Raw genomic sequence first — 17,855 nt, 5'->3', positions numbered from 1 at the left:
ATAAAAGCTTATGTGATGTGTATTATTAAATTCCTGTTATCTGAGAAGGATACAAAAGCAGAAGAAAATAATTCTACCTTTCCAATTTCTTTATAAAAAGCTTAGTTAACATCTAACCTCAGGTATAGTGTTAGGTGTGCTTTGCAAGACAGCACACCTAACTTTTGTTGTGGATCTCACTTGAGGTTTAGGTGTGATGGTAGTCATATTACAAAAATAGCTGCTAGTGTTTAATCCAGCCTGCTCTTGTTAAAGTATTTTCTGAGTTGCAATGTAGAGATCAGCTTTTTTGACTAAAAGGCTACTACCAAGAGCTGGGAAAGTGTTTCTGCACCCTGACACAAAGGGCAAATTCACTAACTAAGCACAAGGACTTTTCAATCAACTGAAGTCATTCTTATGAATTGTCACCAAGTTAGGAAGCCTCCAGAACTCCATGTATATCTACAATGTTCCTTTTAAATTGGGTAAGAGGCATACAATTAAATGCCCCACACATCCTTTACAGTGATTGTTTGAACTTCATACTTGCATCAGCCTAAAGTTACAGTGGAAGGTTATGGGTTAATAACTAAAATACAATTTTCCTATTACATTCTATTTAGAGGGCTGAGAAATTGCTGCATATTAACAGGTAAGTCTTTGACATGTTTCATCTTTTTCAAACAGTTGTAATCTTTCTTCCACTGATTACTTCTAACTTCTTTGCAAACCTATTTGTCAAAAGACCATAGCCTCATCTTTTATGTGAATAAGAACCACACCACTGTGAGTATCTTATAAGTATTCCCTGTGAACACCTTAGTAAATTAAACACTCAAGAGGACAGATAAGACTTTCAGTGAGTCAACTTTAGGTCAATTTTAGTCACTGTATATGCAGAAATATATGTCACAAAAGCTAGACAAGACTTCCTGAGTTTTTTCCTTTCAGCTTCTTGATGCCAATATGAAAGATATTAAAGTATCAACTAAGAAATGGTTCTAATATAGCTGTGGTGATTACATTTTCTTCCTCCCCCAACATACAGAATACTCATTTGTTGATAGTAATACCTTTCAAATAAGTACTTAAGTTGCAGCTATTTATTACTGAGAACACTCAACTAATGTTTACTTGATTATTCATGGGAGTCACAATGGCCCAGTTAAAGCACTAGTAGCTATGTTCAGCATGAAACTTCATCAGTAAACTACTAAAGCATTAGTAACTGCAGTAGTATATAACTTGCAACTTAAATATTGAAACAGACAGTGTAGACTGTGAATTTATGTGAAGTTTTTCTACACTACAACTTTGTAAAGGAATACCCTCTTAGCAGAGCAGGAGATACATAGAGAGAGATATATAATAAAGGCAACTCTGAAGAAGTTACTACTCATTGAATCATTGAAAGATGGTGCTGTCAGGAACCTAAATTAATGCAATCTCAGGACTGAAACAGAACTAGACTAACTTGCACTACATACAATGATCAGCTTCCCCTCTGCTTCAGCATGCTATCTAAGAAGTTACCATGACTCCCTTCCTCTATCCCCCTGAAAAGAGCAATTTGAAAGTAAGGAGGTAAAAAGTTTAGAGTACATACTCTGTTTTCCAAGGAGGTAAGTCCTAAAGCTACTACTTAAAAGCAGAAGACAGGCATTTTAACTGTTAAAGCATTACAGGTTAAGATGACTGACTTTTTGGAGAAATCAATCAGGATAAAGGATCAGTAAGTAACCATGGCTTCATGAAAAGCAACCTGAAGTTTTAATAAATGAAAATAAAGATTCACTAGATGAGAATGCTACAGCATAAGAAGTCAATACTGAAATACAGGTCAAACAGTATTTATTCTTGCTTTAGTTTTAGAGTCTGTAACAAGGATGTTCAGCAACATTTAAATGCCAATGGCTACCCAAGCACATGAAACCCTTGGAGTTTGTCCCTCCAACCTCATTGGTAAAGTGTCAACAACTATCTGAGCAACAGTTAAACAAGTCACACTTCAGATTTGTATAGAAAAGTAGAGGCATCTTTCAACTTCCTCACTTCAACAGGGAGAGAAACAGCTTACCAACCAAACTTCATGCACAGTTTCTTAACATTGTAACAAAATGCTCAGATAACTAACTGTACCTGATAATTATTTAAGGTCACATTTTTGCTTTGTTGTGGTATTTTTACCAATTAAAAGCATATAAAAAGGAACAGAACTGAAGCTGGAGAACTTAATGACTTAAAACAGAAAGTGCAAACTACTGGAAAAAACAACAAAACCATGTTTCCAGGTCAAGAATTTTTGATACTAATACTAATCTCAATCTCTTTACGAACTCTTCATGCAACCACAAGTTGCCAGGCATAATGTTCATTTTTACAAAGATTTTTTAAAACTGGAAACATTTCTCTAGGAAGTCAGGCTGAATCAGGCTTTGAATTGGATTCAAAGGCTAGGAGAAAGACACCATTATTTTGGGATTTAATGTCTTCATTTAAAAGGTTTTATCTTCTGATTGAATGCAGATATCCTTCTGTTTTCTTAATACAAAGGGGACATGGCCACAGCCTTCCCCATGCCCATTTAGTCATATCTCATTTCAAGAAGAGACTTTTATATGTGGCACCCAATTGTTATCTAACTGCAACCTAGTCTTAAAAGCAGCTTCAGCCTCCCTGTGTTTATAAAATGTCTACCATCTACATAGTCTCTTCATATACAGAATAGTTAAAGCCACTGGAAAAGTAAGAGTTACAGGCAAAAGAAATATATTATACACCAACTGCTTTTATTTATTTCAGAAACCGTTCACAAGATGGTAGAAAAAACTTACAACCACTTCTAATTTAGTCTTCCATTGTTCCCAGTCAGCTCTAAACCCATTATGTGCAAAGCCCATTTACCATGCATCTAGATGATAGATACAGGCTATGAAATTCTTTATTCTACTTGTAGCAGCTTATGCAGGTGCAGCCAAATACCAAGCCTCAGGACAAGTTGTACACAAACTTTACAATGTAGAATTTGAATTTAAAATATGAAACTTAAAATCTACACAAAACTGGTAAAAATCAAGCACAGATACGAGGACAAACTTAAAACCCATGTGAAAAGGAGTCTCATCTTCCTTTCAAGTGCTTTATTCTGCTACACAGTCAAAATGAAGATGTAAGCTTGTGGTTAGTTTAAATTACACTCTGTAGATACTATAGACCAATTTAAAAGTTACACATACAGCAATAGATGTCCATTGGTTCATCTGGATTACTTATACAATCCAGCTGGATTGTTGAAAACAAGTCAGGCAAAATTTGAAAGAAAATCCTTGTGCAACTTTTTAGACAAACGTTTACTGATGGGCACACTGTACCCCAGGTCCATGATGGCTGCTTTCTTCATCAGAACTATCATTATAAGCTTCACGTCTCTGGCCACCACCTGAACCACGAGTGGTATCAAACTCCTGAAGATCTACCTCTTCTGCATCACCAATTACATTGGGAAATTCTGGTCTAGCTGGCAGAAGATCTTCAAGTTCCTGCCCCAAAAAAAGAACTGTATTCAGTACGGCATCTACAACTGCTAAATAAAGTGACCAGTTTCCCCACAACTTCAAGACTCCCTCTCAGAGCAGGTTTGGTTTAGAAGTCTAAGCTGATATAAACCCTGAAGTGCATACTCATTTAAAAGTATCCAAAGTATTTTTATCAACTGGAAGATGCCACTTAAAGAAAACCAACAGCTCTGCATATCATCAACCAAAAGTGCAATCAGTAAGTAACAGTTGCACTCTGAAAACTTAATCACATGGCAGCAGGAAGATTCTTCCTCCTGCCCTTGTCTGCCCAACATCTGCACAGCTCAAATACAGGTTCCATAAATTCATATTCCAATAGGTATTTTCAAGTTACATGTTGCCCATAAACAACATTAAAAGAACAACTGTACTTGCATCTTAATTTTATCACTGAAAGCAAGCACATGAGGTTCAACACACACACTTTGCATACACTGTCAAATAAGACCACCACACTTATGCTTGAAAAAGCACTTACTGAAAGTTTTTCTGGGCTAATCCAGTTATTTTCAGGAAACTGAACGTCAAATTTAATGTAAAGATCCCCCTTCTCAAAAGGATTGCGATACTGTGGCATTCCTTCACCTCTGACTACGCGAACACAACCTGTAATTCAAAGAGGAGTAAGCTGGAGAGTGCTAACTTCAGAACAAATCTTTCCCTAGACAATTATCTTTGTTTCTCTAGCCGAGGTTCAGTTAACAGGACAACAAGAAGGGGATTAAGTGTTCAAGAATCACAAAAGCATAATCAAAGAAGTCCGTATCAGGTCAAGCTTACCTGGTTCAATTACTTTTCCAGGAGGATATTTAACCACAATTTGACGTCCATCAAGGTGCTTAAATGTGAACTGAAATCCACACAGTGCTTCAACAAGTCCGATTTTGTGTGTCATATGCAAGTCATTCCCATCCCGCTGGAACACCTAAAAAACAAAAACAGGAGATATCTTTTCTAGTCCTATAATCATATCTCCACAAGACTCGTTATTTAGAATTATTATTTATTCTTAAAATTCAGTATCATAGCAACAGCCTTTGTAAGAAGTTAACCTGATTCTGTTAATTCAAATAGCTTAACATGCTTGGAAAGTTTGTGCCTGGTTAAAGTGTCATTTAAGATAAGGCAAACCACACTATATACTATGATGTAAGGTTCAAATTAAAACACGAAGGCCTGTATAGCAACAGTGCTCTCTTACCCCTAAGATCTTCTACACAAGCAACCTATAAACAAAACTTATGACAGTTTGACACTACTTCCCCTGCACCGGAGTACAAAAACCCACATCTTTGTTTCTCAACATTTAACTAGTCTTCACACATATCTGCTTCAGCTAACTTTATCTATGGCAGGGCTATGATCAATTAGTCCACAGCTGTCACAGGGATCTTTAAGCCACGTCACTCCAGATTCTTAATCAGAGTAAATGTAAGCTTTATTCACTGACAGAACCATGACTCCCACCTCAAGGGAAATTTTAAGAACACTAAAAGCTTCACTGAAAGTCAGTCTAGTTTTACTCACTAGGACACAAGGTACAGTTTTACAGTATTAACAATTCTGAAAAATACTAGATGTAGTTCATTAGAAGACTAAGACAGAAGTGGCATCCACCATTTGGAATTTGATGCCATCACGCACATCTGACTGTTCTGTATACTTTCAGACTGTTTCTCCCTTGTAGTCAAAATCAACTGCGATGCCACGTTTCAACCAGTATTACAGAGGAAAGAAGAGAAAAACATGTAAAGAGCTATGCAAAACTGATTGACAAATTGGCAGTCCTTGACACAGCTTTGAAAAGCTTACGAAGTACCTAATTTTCAGATAACCAACATTGTATCTTTAATATGTGACTGGAATTTAAATTTGTACCTGGCGCTATTCTTTGTATCACAACAGAACTACCCCCCCACACACCATTCCATTGAACAATTTTTCCAGAGTATAACACAAACTATTTCTTATTTCATCATAGTAATACCTGGCCTTTCTAAACAAAAGCACTCAAAAAAAGCAGTCACGTCAACTCTGCCCTAAGGGAGTTTTAACACAGAAAAAGATAAATTGCAGTATTTAATTCAAGAGTGCAATGTATATACTCCAGAATACAGTAAGCATAAGCCTTAAACTAGTATAAGATAATCGTGTTTCTTTGTTTTGTTAAAAGAATTAGTAACATCAGTATTCTGTGTTATATTTCCACAGCCACAGTAGCAGAGATAGAATGCACCATCTGGAGATTTTAATAGCAGTTTCCTGCCACATCACAAGACATTGAAAAAAGCAACACCTAGCATTTTCTTAGTGTCACAAGCAAAGCAGATTGAAGTTAACATCCTGAATGGGTCTTCACTGCATCCACTGTATCAAACTCAGCCTGAGCGCACCCGAGAAAGCTACCTTTTATTAGCATTAGGAAGCACCAGAATCTGCATGTCCTCCGGCTACAGACTTGCAAAGTTTTTTCTGCAATGTTACTTGCTATAAATCTATTAAAAGCTATTCACCACCTCTCCCAGAGCTGAAACTATATTAATTACTTGAAAATGAACAGCCATCTATATCCCTTAAATATTAAAGACTAGGATAAAAAGCATTTAAAATATAAACTCAAAAGCATTACCTCATTCTCCTTTTCTTGGAGTAAGAGGACAATATCACCTGGTTCCACACCTGGAGCCTGATCTGCTTCTCCACTGAATGTGATTCTTTGTCCATGTTTCATGCCTTTGTCTACATGGACTTCAAGTATTTTTACCTCTTTGATCACCTTCTTCCCTTCACATTTTTTACAGCGGTCTTTTTCATTAATTACTTCACCTAAAGAAAGGCAAATTTTGAGTTCAGAGACTTCCTCATAATTGCATCCGATTCTGATGAAAAACTATTTTAAAGTAGGCTGAAGAATACATGCAACAAAACTAGCGATTTAGATGTTGCTTTATGAGTTCCTCGCAAGAGGAAAGCCAGGCTCAATTTACCCTAGCTGGAAGAGGGGGAAGAAAAAAAAAGGGGGGGGGGGGGGGGAATACAAAGATACACATAACCTTCTAAGCTGTCTTATCAAGGATTTTGAAAAGTGACAGTGCTTTAGAGAAAGGCAAAACAAGACTTTGTCTATAGCTTCTAGTGTTCCTTAAGTCTTAACTTGACTCCAGTATCCTTACCACTTAAAAAAAAAAGCCTACTTTTCCATTCCTTGTTATGCTGCAAGATGACAGCTATAAGAGAAAGGATGAAGCTGAAACCAATTTGAAGTGTCTCCCCACCCTTAAAAGTCAGAATACAAACTTCAAACTATTTCAATAAATTTAGGAAGCTTAATTCCACTTCTGTTAACAGTGAAAAAAGGATTACTGGGTTCTGTTCATTGACAGCCACATTTTGCAGTGTACTACCACAACAAAGTACTATGCAGCCAGTAGAACTAGACAGTCTTGCATACAAAATGGAGAGGAAGATAGCTGGTCAAATCGCAGTTTCATGCAAGAGCAATATATAGGTTTTTCCCATGGAAAGGATCTAACATTTTCTGACACATAAGGGATTTCACTTTTATGCTCTGAAAGTGAAGTTTTTCACATTGTCCGTCACCTCTAGCAAGGCAATTACTTTTTCCAGCAAACTGAAGGATGACTATCCAAAAGAGCTTAAATTCTCCGTTCTACTTCATCTTTATTTTTCAAGTAAGCTATTGTCTTTGTATAGAGTAACCAAAATATTAGGCCACATGCACTGTACAATTTCAGTACTTATTTCCAATACTGCTCTAAGTGCCACAAGCAGATGCACTTGGCTTAAGACATTAAACTTGCCAGCTTAAACCACCTTTCTGTGAAACAAAGCATAACATTATGATTCAGTTGAAACCACTAAATATGTAGGTTAGGTATGTAAACTGTGAAAACAAGATGTTCAAAGACAACATCATTTATGAAATGTTTTTACTAGTCACAAAATACAACTCTCTCTAATTTCCAAGTATTGTGAAGAGTAAAATCCACAAGGTGACGTTACTACTCCGCAAACTGTAGAAGTTCTAAAAAGGAATCACATGAAGTGCAGATCATGTGCTGAAGTTGTTCCCTGAAATACAACCAATTCAGCAAAAGGTGTCGTCTTAATTTGAAGAAGTTAAAATCCAACATTAGGTTTCCATTTTTAACCTAAACCTGTCCTTGGATATTAGGAGACCACAAAAAGACAAAAAGCTCCTAAAACAACAAATCTTCCTTTTACTTTAACACAACAGTAATAGCAATAAGTGATATTCACATCTAAGTGTTTTTAAAAGCAATCAATCAATCCCCACTGGTCAAGCTTCCAGGCTGCTTTTCAGTACATTAAACACTGTAAATCTTGCTGTTGTTCTGAGTAAAGTGATTTCTCCATGTTGACATCAGATTGAGACCCATCTGATTAGACAGGACCAAAACTGTCCTGGTTAAGTTCCTCCTGAGATTTAACCAGGAGGTTGAATCCAACTAAAGGCATTTAGTAACAGAATAGCTTGGCCTACCTTCTCCATTGCAGTCAGAGCATACAGACTGCATCTGCTGAACCATTCCAGGAGCCAGCTGTCTGATCATAATACGTACACCTCTACCCCGGCAAGCATTACATTTCTGAACAGCTCCAGCCTTCCCTCCCTGCCTGGAATTGAAAGCACCAGTTGCATGAAAAATAAGTTTTTCAGAAACATACGACAAAAAACAACCCTACATCAGTAGGTTAGCATGCCTAACTGCACTGCCAATTATAATTAGGTTCTCTCCTCCCCCCTACCCCCCAAACAAAGCCCTTGAATAGTTCCAGTTCCATCAACAGTATCATTCAAGTTCCAACAATTTTCTAGTCTGAGAGCAGGCTCCACTAAGTCAAATACTGATAAGGATCTGACATAGGAGATGCTTCATTACACTATATGCTAACAAAGCAACCAGAGAACTCAAAAATATAAACAAACTTACCCATTACATGCACTACAAAGGACATTCTTGCTAAGTTGTAGTTTAGTTGTCTTTCCATTATACAGATCTTCTAAAGAGACTCTACAAAATAAAGCATTTCTCCTGGGTTACCATTTAACAACCTACTTCCCCATGTAATTAAAATACTTGCCTAGGATAAGTTAAAGAAAAACAGATCTTCGTGAAAAGACTAAATCTGCTATTAAAATAAGATTTTAAAGCACCACTTTAGCTTTCACAAGGAGTCATTAAAAACTATTCCATAAATATGAATATACACGTGGAATCCTGAATATATTTTCAGAGAAAAGCTGTAATTTAATCAGAAGAAACCAGATAGGATTGCTTGTGTTTCTCAATAGGAATCAAGATGATCTAGCATTTTAGGTTTTATTATATAGTCATAGTTGTTTGGTTTTTGTTGTTGTTGTTTTTTAGTTCTACCAGGCAGGCGAGAAACAAACCTCTTTAGACAGTCCTGACAATATTTATAGCATGCATACACAAGAATACATACACAATACTTACTACTTGGGCTTTCCACATGAGACAGTTTAGTGAGGAAGGGGTTAGCATGTCCCCAGGGCCACTTAATTATTGAGATTTTTTAACTTTTTTTTTTTAGAAGCTCTTGAATACACTATCAAACTCCAATAGCCTTCACATATTGATAGACATTTATGAACATATTTAGTGTTTCTCCTAAAAGGGTTTGTTAGTGGATAGAAATTTCAATTCAATGTCTTGAGAAAAGGTTGCCTGGCATCAGTGTTTACAAATAACAACAAAACCAAAGCTAATTAATAATATAGCGTGCAGTACTAGCTACTAAACTAAGCAAGCATGTAAAAGTAAACAGACTTTACTAAGCACGGTTTGATAGGAAAGACGCAGCTTAACTTAAGAACTTAGAAAGGACCTGCTCAGCAGGCAAAACGCCAGTCATGACTGCAAGCAGAGATCTACAAAACACACTTAGATGTGATATTCATGCATGGCTTTAAAAAAAAAAAAAAACAACACACACTTTTCCATTAATTATGCAGTTTGACTTTAGTTCCAGCTAGTATTATGCTATGACTGCAAGTCAGCTTAAGTCTTTCCAGAGCCTTAGTACCTCTGATTCCCTACGAATGCAGCTAACAAGTAATACTTGGTTATTGAACACTTCTTTGGATTAGAACTTCCAAACATAATTAAGGAGCAAAACCAAGGAAAATAATGCTAACAAAGTATATACAGGCTAATAACCAGGCAAAGCAAAGTATTAGTAGTCTACAAGATTAACCAATCATGAAATTAACCAGTCAACTCATGATGACTGCCTTCTGGGCTACAGACAACATGCAGGTCTGAAAAGCAAGTGCAGATTGCAGAATATCTCAACTGAGAAGCATATCAAGAATATAAACTAGCAGAGTCAAGTACTGATCAGGAAAGCTTGAAAAGTACAAACTGCAGTATCAAGATACTCACTTGAGTGGATGCATCATATCTTCTCCTCTTCTTCTACCATTACGACTTCTGCTTTGACCACCCATGAAATTGAACAATCCACCACCAAAGATATGGGAGAAAATATCGTCCATTCCACTGCTTCCACCGCTACCTTCTCGAAGACCCTGTTCTCCATATCTATCATATAACTCACGTTTCTCTGGATTTGACAATACTTCATAGGCAAAGCTTATTTCTTTGAACTAGAAGAGGAACAGAGTCAAAACAGTGCATGATAATTTAGAACTTCAAGGGAGCATTTTACTACTGTTTCTTGCCCAGCATGAACACCCAATTACGAAGGTACACAACAGAACAGTTTTCCACCCTCATTCTAATGTGCAAGGCTTAAAAGTGAGACCTGGGCTTAGTTGTGTTACCCCTTATCACAAAATGACATTTTATAGCAAAACTTTGTTGACTTTGTTCTTTACTGTGCCTAGCATAAGACCGTTTTCTTACAAACGAAAAAAAATCCAATCAAAGAAAACCCCCAAGTACACAATATTGTAGTAGCCAACAGAAAAAAACCCCAGTTACATACTAATGGCACAGACTTCAAGATGTTAGGCACTTAAAATATGCTAACAATTGAGCAACTTACTAAAATGCATATTAATGTGTTTGTCCTCAAAACAAATGAGTATCTTTTCATAGTCATCTCTGCTCACCTCTAAGCAACCATTAGAACATCAGTTCTGTTAAAGAGAATCAGCTGAGTCAACTTAATTGACATTTTTTAATTGCTATTAGCATAACAAATCTAATTCAGCCTTCCCACATATGTTATTTGTTTTACACTGCAGCAGTTTCACTAACCTCCACACATACATCCTTCCACATTGGAAAAACTTGGAAAACTGACTCTGTCTTTTTCAAATACCTATGTAGATGCCAATGCCAGCTGACATTATCTCAGCAAATGGAGAGGCAGTTTTTCCCTCAGCATTACCTTCTGAACCAATTTGACTCAGCCAACTGCTGGATTTTTTCATGAGGTACACTAGTAGATTTTGAGATTGGGAAGAAGTAGACAAGACAGGGTTGCCTCTCACAGTTATTATTTTTGAACAACTTGTAACAGCAAGCCCCCAACACCTGTATTTGGTCCCTTAGATGCTACTGTAATAGCAAACTTCAGGAGTTAAAAAAAAAGTCTTACTTTGTCCCCTGCATTTGGATTTTTATCAGGATGGTATTCCTTGGCCAGCTTTCTGTATGCCTAGTTGAAAGAGGTAGAAAATTAGTTTAAATTTTGGTTAATTAGTTCTTTTCTGAGAAACTCAAGTAGTGTCTTCAGGAAGAAAGAAAATCCTAATAAAACAACGTGAGAAAATGAGTATTTTGAAATCACTCATACATTGAAATGATACATTAAAAATTCTGACACTGCTATATGCATAAATTAACTACACTTGGATTTAAACACAACTATACCCCACAATAGCTAGAACTAGTTTTCCTGCTTACCTTCATTAACTTACAGGAAGAATCACATTGGACTTTCATTAAAATTACTTACTCTACAGAACCCACTCAAAACCTACAATATGACAACTTAAGTTTCAACCCATTTGTCTTTCACCTCAGCCACAGCAATACATTAACAAAATGGCTGCCTCAGCTTCTCATTCGACCCTATCAGTCACTCCTCACAATAATCATTTTATTCTTCCTTACCTATCAATAATGGAAGATTTAAGCTTACTTTGAACTAAGTATATGAGTTACATGTGCAGAAATGTACAGATCATTGCTTTTATTTAACTTCATTGTTCTAAAACAGTAGGGGGAATAAGTACAGCCAAATCTTCAGAAGAGATTTTTTGGAATGCCTTTTTTTGACCAGTACTTTTGACTATCAGGACCATCACTTTTTCTACAGCAGTACTTAATCTGTTTTGCTTATACTTTAGAGGATCAAAGCAAATAACAGGATAGGCAGAGACTCCTCCTATAATTTGAGTTTTGGCAGTGAAGACCTCAACTCTTCCCCCACTCCACCTCAACACCCCCCAGTAACAATCAGGGGACAGATATTAATAAATTACATGGTATACAGTCTTTTTTTTTTTTCAATTATACATATTAAAAAAGCTACAGTGATGCATCTGCAAACAACTGAAACACTGGTTCTTACAGTGGATTTTTCAAAAGCTCTATTTTTGTAGAACTGAGCATCTAAGCTAGTTCTTCAGAACTACAACATTAAGAGAGCTTTACACACAAAGCTTTACAGAGATCACAACTTTCCATTTTGTACTGGAACAAGCAAGATTCCTTTTTTTGTATCTGCACAGATACTTCTCTTTACTGATTATCTTGAAATACTCATACTTCTGCATACAATCAAGAAATAAAGTTTGATAAGGAACTAATGAAACAAAAATAGAACATTTATATTACAAGCCAAATATTCTAAACCACAGTAACCATAAAGAATAAAAATCATAGGTCTTCTAGGACAAATTACCCATCAGTAATAAAGCATAATCTTCCACAAACCTACATATTCTGTAATAATGGATTTTCCCCACGTATTTTAAGGAGTCTAACCTTAAAAAAACCCAGAACACTAAACTGAAAACCTACATAACATTATCTAATCAGGAAAAAAGGAGCTTGCATGGTGATCTTTAAAAAGAGAGAGCACTTGTGTCTTTGCTGATAACAGCATTCCAGTTTAGAGCAATTCTTAAGACTACCCATGGCCCAAAAGGAAGCTACTATTTATTTAATCAGAAACAGATCCAGAATCAAGGTCTACAGTGGCACCATATTATAACTTCAATAAAAGTTAACTTAACTAATTAGTGTTAAAGCCTGTTCTCTCAGTCCCTTTTGGCTAAGCTATTACCTATTTGTTTTCACTTTCCTATACTGTTATATAGATTAAAATATCAGATTAATAAAGCATCCATGTGATCTCTCAGTGACAATATGATACAGATGAACTTCTTGCTGTTGCAGGCAGATGGAAACTTTACACTCCATGGTAAGTCTAATCTTTAGCAATTAATATTGAGCAGTACAGCTTATCTGAGTGGAAAACTGCTGTCAGTTTTTCATTCTTACAGGACACAGATACCTTTAAGACAATTCAGTAAGAAAAAAATATATTCTACTTGATTGTGTTTGGTATACAGCACTATCTTCTCACCGCATGCCTTCCACCTCTAACACTATTTCAACACTGCAATCGCCTATCCCTGCACAAATTAGGCTACCACAAGCATGGTGGGTAACGCACAGTTGTTAATACCAGCACCACCCATCAGCGGAAGCAGGTCACTGTAGTAAATTGTCTAGTTAATTATCCTCCCTCACGTGTAAATGGTCATTAAGTCCTTTTAGAAAAAAGTGGTTTATACACTACGGAATGAAATGGATGTAGTGAATTGTTATACTGATGACCTGGCTCCAAGTTTTCACCTCGCTTCTTTGTCTTACCTTGTCGCTTTCGGCCTGGGAGGGATCAAGTGTATGAGCAAAACGAAACTTTACTAAGGCCCACACGTGGGGCAGACAATGGCACCAGCTCGAATGTACTGGTCCTTCATGAGCAGTTTTACACCCAAAAAGCCTTTCACCGCATGCGAATACCGCCGTGCCGCGCGGGGGGGACGCGGCGCTGCGGAGGCGAGTCGAGCAGACTCCCGGTGGCGCCCGGAGGCGACGCGGGACCCGGCGGCGCCGGGCCAGGGACGCGGGGAGCACTGCCGGGCCCCGCTGCTCCCTCCTCCCGCCGGCCCCCCTCCCGCTCTCCTCCGGGCCCTGCCCGCGGCCTACCCCGCGCCGTCGGCGCCCGCTCACAAGCCAGGCCCCAGCGGCTCCTTGGCGCGGCCTACCTCGGCGGGCTGAGGCGGTACCGGGCGCCTTCACCCCGCGCCGCACCCTCCCCCGCCGCAGGCCTCAGCCGCGCGGCCGGGCAGGCCGCCGCCGCCTTCAGGCCATGCTCCCCGCGCCCGGGGCCTTCCCTCGGCTCCGCTCCCCTTGCCTCCCGCCGTCCCCGGGACCGCCCGCCCCCCGCCTCAGCCGCCCCGCGGGGCCTTGCCCGGCGGCGAGCTCACCCCCTCCCCCACAGCGCTGCCGCCCGGTCTCCCCGGGCGCCGGCCGCCGCCGCCGCCCCTCCCCCGCACCTTCTTGAGCTCGTTGTCGGAGGCCCCGGGCGGCACCCCCAGAATATCGTAGAGCTTCGTGTCGGCCACGTTCGCCATGGCGGCAGCAGGCGGCGGGCGCAGGCCGGAACGGGCCGAGGGGCGGCGAGGGCGAGACCGGGAGCAGGACGAAAGCCGCCGCGACGTCACGCGCAGACGCCCCGCGTCACCACGCCGCGACGCGGGAGGAGCCCGCCCGCCCCCTTCGCCCTTCGGCGGCGCGGCCCCGCCCCCTCGGCCCACTTCGGGCGCCTGACCCAGTTCCGGCGCGGCGCGGCAGGGGGCGCTCGTGTCGGGGGGCCGGGGGGGCCGGGGGCTCGTGGGCTCGTGCCACCGCCTGTAACCGCCGTGCCCGGCAGGCGGGAAGAGGCTGTGAGGGAAGAGGAGGGGCGGGGCAGGTGGGCGGCTGGCTGCCCCGAGCAGGGAGGAGGCGGCTCCCGTCCTGACGTTTGAACCAGCGTTCCGGCAGAGAGGGGAGCACTGCGCATGAGAACGGTGTCCTGAGTTTTCCCCCGTCATTTCGCAGCCTGAAATTCCAGGGCCCGTGTGCGTGCTTCCCCGGAGCCCTCCGCTTGGTGCGACTTCTCCTTGCTCCTGAAGTACGTCCCTGAAGTTTATGGTGCAAGGGGCACCCGTGCACCAACCTGCTGTCTAACCTCAAGTGTCAACGTATTTTTCTTCAGGGATGTGTTGCTAAGTCTTCAGTAGTTATACATAGCATTGGTACCCATCTGCTCCGTTTTTGTGTTTTGCTCCACTTCTGGGATCTTAAAAAAAGCGCTAGTTGCTATGCTAGGCCCAATGTGACTCAGAGGAGCAAAGTGTACTTGAATGGTGCAGGGGCCCCGAGGCCCTAGCTAGACAGCACTTTCAGCAGGCAAATAAAAAGTCCAGTTGTGTTTAATTAGAGGTTTGTCTCTTAAAGCCTGGCCAGGAGAGCAGCTACTGGAGCCTTTCCTCAGGTATGGTCTCTTGGCCCTTAGCCCTTCATTAGGCAGGGGCTGCTGGAAGGCTCTAAAAGCTGTGGCAGGTGCCTGGCTGAGGAAGACTGGATAGGGTCTCTGTAAGGGCAGAAAACGAAAAATAGTTTTCTGGCCTCTCTGTGTGCAAGCCTAGGACGCGCCTGGGAGAGGGTGCTTCCTGAGGAAGAGGTGAGTAAGGCTGAGCCCTGAGGAGAGTCTGCTGGGAACAGATTAGTTACCTGGTGTGTGAGAGCACAGAAAAGGCACTTTGAAGTGATTCATGGATTTGTGGGGGAGAAATGTGAATAGGCACCTTGCCTGACGGGACCAGATCTGAGTGCTCAAAGGCTTGTTCCCTCATTGTCTGTAGGGGGACTGTGCATCTTTAATTCCTTGACACAGCTTGTGGTTACAATGGCTGTATTGGGAAATGCTGGTGGCTCCTCTGCTCCTTCTTAGGCTGATGTTTATGGGGCCCTAAACTCCATCATTGTGTTTATTCAGTCTGGCATAGCCTGATTCAGTAGATGATGGTAATATGTGCCTCTGGTGTTGCAGGTGTGGCAGCAGTCTAGAGCTTCAAGGGAAAATGGAGACTGGTTTTGGAGGGAGAAAAACAGTGGCAGGACGGAGAGCAGCTACTGGAAAGACAGTCCTGTGGACTGTAATTATTAGTCTGGTTCAGAGATGTGCTGAAAGAAAAAACCTCATAAGGAGAGGTATGTTTCTTTGGTATTTTTGGAGGCCGAGTGTACAGCCTTTGGTAATTGCATAGTTTAATGTATATGGCTAAAGCCAAAAAGGTTTTGCAATCTGGTTTACCTGTTTTGCACTACTTAGCTTCATGTTTTATTTTGGCAAGGCTGAATTCAGCTACTCTAAGAACTGTCTGGCATGCATACCTGGCTTGGCATTTTTGGATTGTGCTCACTTACAGACTGATACATTTCTAGAGATTTTTTTTTTTTGGTCATACAGGATTTTCTTTTTAGTGGGCAGTCAGGTAGGAAGAAAAGTTAGGAATATGTGGAGGAGCACTTCTTTGCCCTACAAGTCAGGTTATAATTTTAGGAGTTAAGCAGAATCAGCAGGACTGATATGAGCAGTATTTAAAATACCACAGAATAGCATTTATATGTGCATTAAAAAAAAAAAAAAAGATCTGAGAAGGTGAGTTAGCTCAAACCAGTGGGGTGCCATTCACATCTATGCCTGTAGGGATGAAGTTCACCAAAAGTATGATTCAGCCCTGACTTACCTGTCCTGTGAGCTGAGTGGCTTGTTTGCAACTCAAGGCAGAATGTGAGCCAGCAGATTGATGGATAGTCAGAATGGTACGTGAACTTGATGTATCAGCTTGAGCCCAAGCTAAGGAGGCAGTTTAGAAGCAGTGTTTGTATACTTTCTTCTCCCTTGCCACAACATCCTTGTTACTACAGGCCTGTTTTATGTCTTATACAACCAAACCATGTAATAAATAATAAGAAAACTCCTCTGGGATGAAAATTTACATTTTATTTTGAAGTGGAGCTAAAGAATCACAAGCTTGGGTGATTACCTTTTTATTAAATTAAAATGCAGATGAATAGCAAGGTAGAACTTCCTCTTCCTGCATACTGCTTTTACCATCGACTTGCGAGTTCTATTGACAGAAGATGTTAGGCATGCAGCTGAAATGTTGTGTCCTCCCCCACTTTTTTTGTTAACACTTGCACATTGTCTTTGTTTTCGTTGTATGTCTTTTTCCATTCTTTTATTATTTTCCTCCTCCTCCAGATGAGAGCTTATTAATTTAGTTTCTAATATTATTACCACACAAAGTGGTTGCTATATGAAGTTTTGTTTGTTCGTTTGTAAGTAGACTGCACAATTCTTGGCTCTTTGAATTATTGTTTTGGCCTTACACAGGCACTAAAAGGGATCATTCAAATTCAGTTCTTGTTTCAGACCTTTTTTGCATTCTTTATATGAAACAAATTTAATTTCTTTTTTAAGATGAAGCATTTTACAATGCTTCCTTAGACGTCAAATAAACATTGATTATGTTTATCACTTGAGAATTGGAAAGACATCAGTTTCATGTTACTGCAAAAGAAAAATAAACCCCCTTCCTTCAACCTTATTTATCAAGTTATTTTATGTTTAACATGGTCTTAACATGAAAATATGAGCAGACATCGCTGACTCCTACTTAAATCTAGTACTATACAATCAAATTTAAATTTTAAAAAGTGTTCTATTTAAATACTCCTGAAGAAGAATGCAGTTACACTTTAAAAAAATTACAGATCCTATGTGGCCATTGCTTGGAACGTTTTTGGTATCAACTTTCAGATAAGGCGGTTGGTTTATTGTGCACACTGTCTGTCTGATTTCCAGAACTTTCTCAACTATGGAAAGAAAGCAAGCCAGTAAAGAACAAAGAAAGAACCTGAAACTTGTAGAGAATTTTAAGACTCGCTAACTGAAGAGCCTGTTAGGAAGTGGGCAGCTGCCTGTGCTGGCAGGTGTAGAAGGAACAACAACAAGGATTTTTTGCCAGCCAGCTGTTCCCTTGCTGGTCAGGAAAAGCACCCTGCCTGCCCCTACCACAATTCTCCTGACCAGGGAAGCAGGCTTGAGTTTTATGATATGGTCAGAACAACAGGTTTGGTTTATTGTCCTGCCCCAGCTGTGATGATGAAACCCAGGGCTGCCTGACAG

At 40.1% G+C, this 17,855-nt stretch overlaps 1 protein-coding gene across 1 annotated transcript; it reads right to left on the bottom strand.

The window, feature by feature from the left end:
* Window positions 1–2,750: 2,750 nt before the first annotated feature.
* DNAJA2 (DnaJ heat shock protein family (Hsp40) member A2) lies at window positions 2,751–14,366 on the bottom strand. Its single transcript, XM_072871777.1, has 9 exons — window positions 14,173–14,366; window positions 11,196–11,255; window positions 10,013–10,236; window positions 8,537–8,617; window positions 8,086–8,219; window positions 6,190–6,386; window positions 4,341–4,485; window positions 4,039–4,166; window positions 2,751–3,521 (listed from the first exon to the last, which is right to left on the bottom strand). Exons 1-9 carry the CDS (start codon window positions 14,248–14,250, stop codon window positions 3,333–3,335), a joined length of 1,236 nt encoding a protein of 411 aa, XP_072727878.1. The 5' UTR covers window positions 14,251–14,366; the 3' UTR covers window positions 2,751–3,332.
* Between the last annotated feature and the right edge of the window lie 3,489 nt (window positions 14,367–17,855).

Source organism: Ciconia boyciana, chromosome 9 (assembly GCF_034638445.1).
Source record: "Ciconia boyciana chromosome 9, ASM3463844v1, whole genome shotgun sequence".
Taxonomy (NCBI): domain Eukaryota; kingdom Metazoa; phylum Chordata; class Aves; order Ciconiiformes; family Ciconiidae; genus Ciconia; species Ciconia boyciana.
The sequence above is the reverse complement of the archived record's forward strand: the minus strand, read 5'-3'. Positions and strand labels throughout refer to the sequence as shown.

Bases quoted from the DNA above. Each gene is read 5' to 3' on its own strand.
- DNAJA2 (XM_072871777.1), bottom strand. From the start codon at position 14,250: ATGGCGAACGTGGCCGACACGAAGCTCTACGATATTCTGGGGGTGCCG. The intron at 10,237-11,195 runs GTAAGACTTTTT...TTCCTCTTCTAG, and splicing joins ATCCAAATGCAGGGGACAAA to TTCAAAGAAATAAGCTTTGC. The intron at 4,167-4,340 runs GTAAGCTTGACC...TTTGAATTACAG, and splicing joins TGGAAAAGTAATTGAACCAG to GTTGTGTTCGCGTAGTCAGA.